Source organism: Onychomys torridus, chromosome 1 (genome assembly GCF_903995425.1).
Source record: "Onychomys torridus chromosome 1, mOncTor1.1, whole genome shotgun sequence".
In the NCBI taxonomy this organism is placed as follows: Eukaryota; Metazoa; Chordata; class Mammalia; order Rodentia; family Cricetidae; genus Onychomys; species Onychomys torridus.
Window position 1 is genome coordinate 118,961,929 of NC_050443.1, and position 11,609 is coordinate 118,973,537.

The 11,609-nt window shown below is 50.8% G+C and overlaps 1 protein-coding gene across 3 annotated transcripts in view; it reads left to right on the forward strand.

Annotated features, from left to right (window-relative positions):
* Phrf1 (PHD and ring finger domains 1) overlaps positions 1-11,549 on the forward strand; it is a 33,140-nt gene extending 21,591 nt beyond the window's left edge. For all 3 annotated transcript variants that reach the window (XM_036198961.1, XM_036198980.1, XM_036198970.1), the window contains exons 10-18: positions 4,021-4,148; positions 5,124-5,305; positions 5,397-5,528; positions 5,930-6,084; positions 6,611-9,280; positions 9,531-9,685; positions 9,784-10,116; positions 10,339-10,467; positions 11,212-11,549. In XM_036198961.1, coding sequence (XP_036054854.1) covers positions 4,021-4,148; positions 5,124-5,305; positions 5,397-5,528; positions 5,930-6,084; positions 6,611-9,280; positions 9,531-9,685; positions 9,784-10,116; positions 10,339-10,467; positions 11,212-11,355 — 4,028 coding nt within the window. In that variant the 3' untranslated portion in view covers positions 11,356-11,549. The remainder of the gene's footprint in view (positions 1-4,020; positions 4,149-5,123; positions 5,306-5,396; positions 5,529-5,929; positions 6,085-6,610; positions 9,281-9,530; positions 9,686-9,783; positions 10,117-10,338; positions 10,468-11,211) is intronic.
* The last annotated feature ends 60 nt before the right edge of the window (positions 11,550-11,609 follow it).

Below are 11,609 nucleotides of genomic sequence, written 5' to 3' on the forward strand. Positions count from 1 at the left end.
GGCTTACCGGTATCTTTTACTTGTTGCTTGTCATGGTGGCAGCTGGCAGTGTTTCTCTGCCTCAGCCTTCCACTTCCCAGAATTCTCTTCTCTGCTTGTCCTCCTCTCTGAAGTATTGATTGATAAATAAAACACTGATTGCCCAGTAGCCAGGCAGGAAGTATAGACGGGACTAGCAGAGAGAATTGAGAGAACAGAAAGGCAGAGAGGAGGAGATGCCAGCCTGCCGTCCAGGGAGCATCATGTAGAGGCAGCAGGTAAAGCCATGGAACATGTGGCAACATACAGATTAACAGAAATGGGCTGAGTGTGAGAGTAAGAGCTAGACAATGGTAGGCCTGAGCTAATGGCCAAGCAGTTTAAATAATGTAAGCGTCTGTGTGTTTGTTTTATAAGTGGGCTAAGGGACTGCTGGGGCTTGGCAGGACCTGGAGAGAAAAACTAACTACAACCTACAAAGGCCAGAAGATGTTAGGTCCCTTAGAACTGGAGTTACAGTTGTGAGTCTCATGTGGATACCAGGAGCCTACCATGGGTCCTCTGCAAGAACAGCCAGTGGTAAAACACTGAGCCACCTTTTCAGCCTTGGTTTTAGTTTTGTTTCTGTGAACTTGTTTTCTTTTCCTCCTCCCTTTCTCTCCCGGTTTCTTTCTTTCTTTTTTCTTTTGTTTGTTTGTTTTTTTGAGACAGGGTTTCTCTGTGTAGTTTTGGTGCTCTGTAGACAAGGCTGGCCTTGAACTCATAGAGATCCGCCAACCTCTGCCTCCAGAATGCTGGGATTAAAGGTGTGTGCTGCCGCCTGGCCCCCCTTTCTTTTTTAAAACAGATTCTCTCTTTGTAACCCAGGCTAGCCTTGAAACTCACATCATAATCTTCCTGCTTCAGCTTCCTGAGTGCTAGGATAGTTTATTTGGGGCATGTGGGGGTGGGGAGGCAGGATCAGAAGTTCAAGGTCATCCTCAGTTACAATGTGAGTTTGAGTCCAGCCTGGGCTACAGATGAAATCCTGTCTCAAACTAAAAATGAAAATGCTTATTTGAATTTAGACTCAAGTCAGATTCTTGTTGGGGTATGTATGTTTGCCCCTTCTCTTTGATCTTCACTGGCTCCTGCCTGCAGACTGTATGCTTGAGCTGACACCTGTTGGGTGTGTTAGATTTTTGTGTTGCAAGAGTATTCTGTGGAGCTGGGTGATGGTGGTGCACAGCTTTAGTCCCAGCACTTGGGAGGCAGAGGCCAGATTAATCTATATAGTTCCAAGCTAGTATTTAACAGTCATAACTATGTCCTGTAGTAAAAGCTAGGTGAACTCATTCTTCCAAATGTCTTCATTGTGATGATGTGAGATAGTGCAGTGCCTCTGGGAAGAGATGCAGTGGATGGCCCAAGTGCCTGGGCTACTTCATAAGGGTCCCATGAACTAAAGCATTGCAGTCCCAGGTTGTCTAATAACCAGAACCACAAAGTGAGCAGTAGAGGTTGACCCATACCTACACTCTAGGCAAAGATTGATTCCTAGCCTGGACAGGGGTCACATTACTCCAAACAATACAGTTTAAAATGGATGGATTTTTTTCTTCTTGAAGTTCCCACTTGGTATTTTTATTTATGGTTGACCATAGGTTATGGGAGCCATAGAAAGGACAACAGGGGAGAAGAGGCACTGTGTTCTTTGCGTACTAGGGGTTTCTGTGGAGGATCACTAACTGCCCTGGTTCAGCTCTCACGTGTGCAGTGTAGTTTGCGGGGCAGCAGGACCCAGCAGCCTTTCCTTACTTATCCGGTCAAAAAACGAAGGAGCTTCCAATTACCTGGTATTCTCTTCACACCCTGCCACATCCTGGTTGAATTCATTCCTAGCTTATCAGAATCCTCGAAGGAAGTGTCATAGCAGCACCTTTGAGGGTGGGTTTAGACCACAGCATAGATCCTTTAGCAATTGACATCTGTTTTAAGAGTGTCTCCAGAAGTGTCTTCCAGTCTCTAGGAGAGCTCTCTCTGTTTGGACCATGAAAGGTCATGTTATAGTCGTTGTCTTCAGCACTTGGTTGTTATGGTTTTGGTTTTGTTTTTTTTTTAATTTATGTAATTTATATAATGGTTCGGAAGTCTGATCTACTCAAAGTAGTGGAACCCCATATTGCTTGCTATTTGGATCCTCCTTCCCCCAGGAACACATTATTTTTCAAGATGTTACAGGTTTATTTCTCAAGTTAAAAATTGCCAAGCCAAGCCAGTGCTTGTAGCCCAGGCTGCAAACAAGTTGGCACATACCTGTAATTCTCGTGTTCTGCAGGTGAAGGCAAGGAGGATTGAGTTCAAGGTCATTTTCCACTATACAGTGAGAACATGCCTCAAAAAATGGTGGGTGAGATATCTTAGCAGATAGAGATGCTAGCTAACAAGCCTGATTTCAATCTCCAGATTCTACATGGTGGAAAGAAAGAACCAATTCCTGCAAGTTCTCCTCTGACTTCATAACACATGCACACACACATACACACACATTTTAAAGGGGGGTGTGGTGGTTTGAAGGAAAATGGCCCCCACATGAAGTGGCACTATTAGGAAGTGTGGTCTTGCTGGAGTAGGTGTGGTCTTGTTGGAGGAAGTGTGTCACTGTGAGAGTGAGCTTTGAGGTCTCCTATGCTTAAGCTACTCCCAGTGAGATAGTCTACTTCCTGCTGCCTTCTAATCAAACACCATGTAGCCAGCACCATGTCTGCGTGCACACCACCATGCTTCCCACTAAGATGATAATATACTAAACCACTGAAACTGTAAGCTACCACCTCAATTTAAATGTTTTCCTTTGTAAGTGTTGCTGTGGTCATGGTGTCTCTTCACAGCCATAGAAACCCCAACTAAGATGGGGTGCTGGGAAGATGGCTGAGTAAAGTTAAGAAAGGGCACTTCTTGCTCTTGGAGAAGACCTGGGATTGGTTCCCAGAACCCACATGACTGCTCATAACTGCCTGTTACTCCAGTTATAGGGGATCACACACTGTCTTCTGAATGCTTGAGTACCCATGTGTGCACGTGAACACAAAGTAGATACACACCCAGAAATAGAATCTTAAAAAAAAATATTTTTTAAGTGAGGCATGTGAAATCTTTGAGAAGCTAGGTAGAAGAATTGCCATGAGTTCCAGATCAGCTATAGTAAATAGGGCCGAGAGATGGCTTTGCAGTTGAGATCACTGACCGTTCTTCCAGAGAACTTGGTTCAATTCCCAGCACCTACATGGCAGCTCACAACTGTCTGTAATTCCAGTTCCAAGGGACCCAATACCCTCACATAGACATACATGCAGACAAAACAATAATGCACATAAAATATAAATAAATAATTAAAAATCTTGAAAGAAAAAAGATAAGTCTAAGCTGGGCAGTGGTGGTACATGCCTTTAATCCCAAAAAACCAAAAAAAAAACCAAAAAAAAAGATAAGCCTTTTAAAAAAGTAAATAAATTTAAGTTAAAAAGTAGTAAACCAGGCATACAGTGCTTGTGAAACAGAAGGTCATCTGTAACTACATACTCAGTTCTATGCCAGCCTGGGGTACATAAGACCAGAGTCTGTCTCAAGAAATAAAAAAGTAAAATCAGGAGCTGGAGAGATGGCTCAGCTTAAGAGAAGTGCTTGCTACTGCCCAGGAGGACCTGAGTTCAGTTCCCAGTCAGTTCCACATTGGGCAGCTCACAGCTACCTGTAACTCCAGTTCCAGAGGTTCTGATGCCCTTTTAGCCCTTCACAGTCACCCACATCTGTGTGTACACACATTGGAGTGCACACACACACACACACACACACACACACACACACACAAATACACACAAATAAAAAAAGAAACTGTGTGTATTGTATGTAAAATTCAAGCCAGCACACAGTGCTGAGGTGCCCAGACCCTCTCCCTAGCTTCCTGGGCTCTGCTCCGACAGTACTGGGAGGATCTGGTTCCCCTGGCCAGGAAGCGCCCTGCAGATAGTGAATCCCAGACATTTCATATTGTCTTTGTAGGGAGACGGAGGAAAGTGCTGGGAAGAAAGAAAACCCGGTCCAGGCCATCTGTGAAAAGTAAGAGCGGGGGTGCTAGAGCCAAGAAACGGCAGCACCGTGTGCGGAAGACGAAAGGGAGGAGGCTGAAGGTGAGGCTGTCGGCAGTGTCCAGCCTAGCTGGTCTTGTCCCCTGTGTGACTGGTTTCCTGCTGCTCTGGGTCATTTGTCCTGGGGTCTGTGGAGAGTTTTGTATGATGACCCTGAAAGATAGAGCAGAGGGAGGACTAGCAGCAGGGCGCAGGAGGCGGAGCCACCTTCTTATGGTCACTGGCTGGTCAGATCAACAGGCTCTCAGTCTTACTTGAGGAGCAAGTATGGACAGTCTGAGTTGAAGTCCTCAGGGCAGATAGCCTGGATCCTGGGGAGGTATATACAGTTGTTAACTGGACATAGTCACTGTCTGTCCTGGGGAGCCTCTCATCTGTGAGTGAGAAGCCTATGTCCGCTGAGCAGTGGTGGCGCACGCCTTTAATCTCAGCACTCAGGAGGCAGAGGCAGGTGGATCTCTGTGAGTTCAAGGCCAGCCTGGGCTACAAAGTGAGATCCAGGAAAGGCACCAAAGCTACACAGAGAAACCCTGTCTTACAAAACCAAAAAGAAAAGAAAAGCCTATGTCCAGTGGACTCATCTTAGGTACTGTGTTCTTCTCACTCAGCCCTGCTGCCAGGAGACAGATTTGCTACTTAAAGACAAGGAAGCTGAAACAATGTGTTTCCTTTTTTTTGTTTTTGTTTTTGTTTTTGTTTTTCGAGACAGGGTTTCTCTGTGTAGCTTTGCACATTTCCTGGCCTCCAACTCACAGAGATCCACCTGCCTCTGCCTCCCAAGTGCTGGGATTAAAGGCGTGCGCCACCACCACTGTCTATTTCCTGTGTTTTTATGTGAATTTATACTTGTTATCCATTGCCTGATAACTGTAGTATATGCTTGTATATAAAGACATGGATAGCCAGTAGTTTGAACATCTGTTCTGCAGAGTCAGAAAGTCCACAACTGTTCCTTATGTGGCTGTTCATGTGCAAGATGCCAGTCATTCATTGAAATTTTCTGTCACTTTGATTTAGAATGAAGTCACAGCTCGTTCTCGCATTGCACGAACACTAGGCCTCCGCAGACCTGTCCGTGGTACCAGCATGCCATCAGTGTACAAACCAGTGGACCCCTCTCTGGGGCTCATGAGGGCAGATATTGGAGCAGCTTCTCTGTCTCTGTTTGGAGATCCCTATGAGCTGGACCCTTTTGACAGGTGACTACAGTAGTGACTGTCCCAGTATCCCAGCTCATCCTCAGGTTTGGTTGGGCTGTGTGTGAACTTACAGAATGGTCCACTTTCTCAGTGTCCCCTCCAGCAATGAAGAGCCATCTGCAGATCCGCCTTCCCCTTTGAGTGCCAAGAGGAGAGTGCTGTCCCGCTCAGCCTTACAGTCTCACCAGCCTGTGGCCAGACCTGTGGCCCTGGGGCTCTCTAGGTATGGGGCAGCAGGAACATCTGGGGTGGGTAAGGACACTGAATTACTTATCCTTTCTGTGTGGCTGAGCAACTCCCCTTGCTTTGATGTGCTTGAGGTTGGCTCTGAGTGCTACATCAAAGCTAGTTGTCTTGGGGTCAGTTAGCACAGCTACCGGCCACGCTGGCCGCAGTCTTTGAGAGAGTAAGGGTCCTTTAGCAAGGCAGGAGTGCAGGTCCACAGTCAGTTGTAGAGATACTCCCCTGCCAGCTCTTGCTTAGTGGTAGAGTGGGTAGACACACATTATAGATGGCCTCCCTACACACCTGGTCTCCTCATGTTGGGGCTGAAGGGTGGGGGCTCGGGCCAGAGGAATGCAGAGGGACCAAGCTAGCAGAACACTCTCTGGTCTGTGTCTACAGGAGGCAGCTCCCTGCTGTGGCCCCAGAGCCCAGTGTGGAGGAAGCGCCTGTTCCTGACCTCCTGGGGAGCATCTTGTCTGGCCAGAGCCTCCTCATGATGAGCAGTGCGGATGTTGTCATCCACCGGGATGGCTCTCTCAGTGCCAAGAGAGCAGGTGAGCTGCTGTGGGCTTGCTGTCCTTATGGATTTGGAAATATAAAGTCACAGTCCTAGAAGTGGATGAGTTGGACAGGTTCTCAGGCTTTGCTCTGAGTTGGGGAGACACTGCTGACAGCATAACCAGTGTGAGTGTCTGTCAGGGTCCTTCCATGACTGAGTAGTTAGGGGAGTGTGGCATTTCCAGGACAGATCACAGATCCGTAGTGCCTGATGCCCCAGGAACCAGCAATGGTCAAGAGTGGGCAGTGCCTCCATCTGCAGCCTCTTGTCTGTGTCTCACTAGCTAGGGACTCAGTTGAACCATAGTCATGTCTGCAAAGAGAAAGACTACATGGCAGTGAGGGTGTGGATGATCCCGCGGGGTGGGTAGTGGTACAGCTGAGCCCATGATACTCCTGTTTTGGAGTAGCAAGTGAACTCTCTGGAAACAACCATTTCAGTGTTACTTCCGGTCATACATGACAAATGGTTGAACTTCTTACAGGAGTGGGAAGGGTTGCTATCTGACTTTTGTTTTTTAGCTCCTGTTTCTCTTCAGCGTAATTCTGTGACTCAATCCAGAGAAGAGTCCAGGCCCAGAGACAACCTGCAGTCTGGGGCACTACCCTCAGGGAGCGCATCTAGTGGACTCATGGGAGACAGGCAACAGAGCTCAGGGCTGAGCTGTGGGGACAGAGCAGCCCCACGCTGTATCCCTGGCCGCACAGTGGAGACCCCTGTAAGGTTGGACTCATCAGTGACCCCACGTTCAAGTCAGGCTGGGAATCTTTGGAATGAGAGCAGACCTACATTGAAGCAGAATAACAACCCCCAGCTTAATGGCTCCAACACACGGGCATTGCCTCTTGGTTCTGCCTCATCTAAGATGACTGCTCACTCTAACGTTCTGTCTAGAAATACAGCTCTTGTGCGTCCCCAGAAAACAGATCCCAGGAGACCTGATATCTCAAAGCTACCCAGGATACCAAAGATCCATAGGGACCGCAGTGACGGCTCACAGGACCAGGCCCCAGCCAGTGGGCAGACCGTGGAGCTCCCCAGCACTTGCATCAGCCGCCTGACTGGCAGGGAAGGCCCCGGGCAGCCAGGGCAAGGCCGGGCTGAGAATGAGCCCAGCAGCAGGGGTCCCCAAGAGACTGGCTCACACACAGGTGGTTCTCGCCCTTCTGCCCCCAGCTCCCATGGCAGTGTGGCCCCCCTAGGGCCCTCAAGAGGAAAGAGCATTGGGTCTACCTTTGAAAGCTTTAGGATCAACATCCCTGGGAACACCGCACATTGCAGCCAGCTGTCCAGTCCTGGCTTCTGTAACACATTCCGGCCAGTAGATAGCAAGGTGCAGAGGAAGGAGAACCCTTCACCCCTCTTCTCCATCAAGAAGCCAAAACAACTCAAGAGTGAAATCTATGACCCCTTTGAACCCACTGGCTCGGACTCCAGCCCTCCTAGCAGCAGCCCTGAGAGTCTTGGCCCAGGTCTCCTGCCCTCTGAGATCACGAGAACTATCTCCATCAACAGCCCAAAGGCCCCAGCCTTCCAGACTGTTCGCTGTGTTACTTCCTACAGGGTAGAAAGCATTTTTGGGACTGAGATGGAACCTGCTGAGCCCCAGCCCCCTAATGAGCCTGTGTCTGGCATGCTGGAGTTCCTGGGCAAGGAACCTGCTGAAGGAGCCTCTGATGTGGAACAAGAAGGACTCAGGGAGATGGAGTCTACAGAGATCCAGGGCTCTGCAGCCCGAACTCAGCGGCCATCCCCACCAGACCCTTGGGATGATGAAGATGGAGTGTCTTGTACACCCTTCTTTGGTTCTGAGGAACGGACAGTGACATGTGTGACTGTTGTGGAGCCAGGTGTTCCACCGAGCCCAGATGCTCCCCAGATAACCACCCACAGGATTGTGGAGCTCAGGGCCCCATCCCGTTCCCGTTCCACCTCCAGCTCCCGCAGCAGGAAGAAAACTAAGAAGAAGAAGGTTGCCAGAGAGCACCAGAGGACACGCTCCAGCACTCGTTCTGGCTCCAGGGACAGGACCTCACGCTCAGTGTCTCCAGCGGCTGAGGAACATGCCAAAAGGCACAGAGCCAAGGCTAAGAGTCGGAGGTCTTCGAGTGACCGTGCCAGCAGCCAGGACAGAGCAAAGAGAAGGAGGGACAGGGACAGAGAGCGGAGGCGGGGCCCCTGGGGTCATGGCAGGTGCTGGAGGAAGTCTAGGTCCCGCTCGGGGAGTCCTGACAGTTCTTCCTGTGAGCGCCATGAGAGTAAGAGACGGAAGAGGCGCCATTCAGGGTCCAGGTCTCGAGGCAGGGACTGCTCACCCCACAGCAGCCTGGAGAGGGACCGGAGACACAAGCATCGGGAGCGGAGCCGAGAGCGGATGGATAAGAAGGAGAGTATGACTCGGTCCCGGGAGAAAAGGAGGTATCGGTCTCGGTCCCCCAGCGTGGAGCATAGGCCACGGAGGCCACGTTCCCGTGAGAAGCGGCCCCATTCCCCAGAGAAGAAGGTGGCTGTGAGGGAGGTTTCCCCAGCCCCCACTGCACAGGGGGAACCAAGGCAGGATGGAACCCACCCTGCCGAGCCTCCGGTCTTAGAAGTAAGTGTCCTGCCAGAGGCGGTTCTGGCCAACCTGAACCCGCCAGAAATCCCCGCTCCTGTCCTGGCAGAGCCTGTTGAGTGTGTGCCTGAGGACCTAGACTACGGTGATTCTGTGGAGGCAGGCCACGTCTTTGAGGATTTTTCAAATGAAGCCATCTTCCTTCAGCTCGATGACATGAGCTCCCCTCCTTCCCCTGAGAGTACAGACTCCTCCCCTGAGCGAAACTTCCCATCAAATCCCCCAGTGCGCCTAGCCAGCCTTCCACAGGACACTGCTCTACCCACCATCCAGAGGGAAGTGTTACTGGTTCACAGTGATGGTATCTCAAAGCCTGCACCCCAGGCATTGACCCCTTCACCCCAGTGCCTGCTCAGGCAGGACGCTGTAGAGACCACTACTGCAACTCTTAGCACCCCGGATGTGGTGCTCATGGGAAAGGACAGTCCTTTGCTAAGTGGAAGAGGATGTGAAACAGTCGGGCCCAAGGATGCTGTGGCCCAGGCCCCAGTGCTGCGGTCTAGAACCCTGGTGAAGAGAGTCACCTGGAACCTTCAGGAAGCAGAGGACAGCGCCCCAGCCCTGGACAGAGTTCCAAGTGAGTTGGCCCTGCCAGTGCCTGGGCCCCTGGTGGTGGTCGTCCTTGTGGATGAGGGGTGTAGAGCAGGCATGAGGCAGGGAGGCAGCCACCCCAAGAGCCTCTCCTGACTCTTTGGGGCCCTACCTGAGTCCAGCCTCTTAGAGATAGATCTGCAGCTTGACCTTGGTTCCCACTGCTGGTTCTCTGGAAGTGTTTTGGCCAGGGTTGACCACAAGACACCCACCTTCCCTGTCTGTTGGGTCCTCAGGGACACCACTTCAGAGGTCACAGAGGCCCCAGGAAGGAGACTGGGATGCAGAGGACAGGGCCCTCATAGGAGCTCAGCAGGCACCATTCTCCGACCTGCCCCCTCCCATCCACGTGCTCCAGGAGTCTGGGTTACCTGATGCAGATCCCTCTCAGGTGGGTGCTGGGCTAGAGGAGCATGGTCCTTGTGCTGGGTATTTGGGGCTGCCCTGGTTAGGGCTTAGACCTCATGGCTCTACTTCCTTCCTATACAGCCCCCTGGTGCTTCCGGGGCAGAAGGGCTGCCAGCTGTTGGGACTCTACACTCAGCAGCGGGTATTCTTACCCAGGTTTACAGCCCCAACATGCCACCACCCCTGGCTCAGCCCTCAAGCATCCTGCCCTATGCACTGGTCAGCCAGCCCTCAGTCCAGGTGATGCTGCAGGGGACCCTCCCCCTAGCAGGCTGCAGTGCAGCCCAGAACCTAGTCCCAGTGCCCACTATGCCAGCCACAACCTCAGAGCTAGCTATTCCAACCACCACCAACAACTCAGAGGAAAAGACTGCTACTCCCAAGTCAGCGGCTGAGAAGACCAGAAAAGAGGAGGTGAGTGCTGCCTGTCCTTCCATGACCCTCTCTTAATTTGGCCCTGATTTTAGGTCTAGCATCCAGACATAGTGGCTTGGGCAGGGTGGCAAGAGAGCAGTGAGCCCCTTGCCTTTAGTGGTCTTGGGTGAGGGACATCCCAAAATTGCTGACTTCCCACCAAGGGGCCCACAGGCCAGTTTTGGCCATCTTGCCGTAAGTCACACATGTCCTCCCTCCTAGTACATGAAGAAGCTGCACATGCAGGAGCGGGCTGTGGAGGAGGTGAAGCTGGCCATCAAACCCTTCTACCAGAAGAGGGAAGTGACCAAGGAGGAGTACAAGGACATCCTGCGCAAAGCTGTGCAGAAGGTAGGCCGCAAGCAGGTGAACATATGCCTGTGGCGACCTTGAAGATGCGAGGGACCCGTTGTGACACAGCTAGATCTGTATGTGACAGATAGTTGCTATTTCTTGTTTGCATGGACTCCTGGGTCTCTAAATGTGGAGTCAGCCAGCTGGGCCAAGTAGCTGAAGCCTTTAAATAAGTCCTGTCTCTAGTAAGTGCCCATGCTTGTTTTTTTGTTTTTCAAGACGGGTTTCTCTGTAACTTTGGAGCCTGTCCTGGAACTCACTCTGTAGCCCACCCAGGCTGGCCTCGAACTGGCTCTGCCTCCTGAGTGCTGGGATTAAAGGCGTGTGCCACTACCGCCCGGCTAGTGCCCATACTTGTTAAAACTGAAAAGATGAGGAATTTAAAGTTCCCCAGTCTACCCAGTTTCTTTGGAAGAACTGAGTCCCTGAGAGATGGGCAGATCTTTCCGTAGGAACGAGTCTCTAGCTTCCTACTGACCTTTTTTTTTTAAGCTGAGGATCGAACCCAGGGCCTTGCGCTTGCTAGGCAAGCGCTCTACCACTGAGCTAAATTCCCAACCCCCTACTGACCTTTGACACATGTAGAAAAACATCAGCAGCTCTGTTAAGTGTGGTCACGGGTGTATGTGTGTGGGAGCAGGAGCCATGTACTCTTAATAAGACCAAGGCCGGGGCAAGGATGCCAGCATGGTTGGTTTCTGATAGGTTGAGAGCATTCAGGGTGATGTGTTCTTTCTTCAGATCTGCCACAGCAAGAGTGGTGAAATCAACCCTGTGAAGGTGGCCAACCTGGTGAAGGCCTATGTGGACAAATACAGGCATATGCGCAGACACAAGAAGCCTGAAGCTGGGGAAGAGCCACCCACTCAGGGTGCTGAGACCTGAGACTGGCCACTGTGGGGAGATGTCCCCAGTGGGAAAGAAACGGGGCTACCAGCACTCCTGGCTCTGAGCTTCCCATGACACCTGTCTGCACCTGTCTTACTTACAAGTGAAAACTGGACTTTTTTTATATGTATATTATAGATACACTGTTTCCATTGTGTTCTAATTTATCAAAAATGGCTTATCTTTAGAAACTTTTCTGTGTAGTCAGTGCTTGGAAGGTGAAGCTTTTTTGGTTTCAGGAAACCTGATGG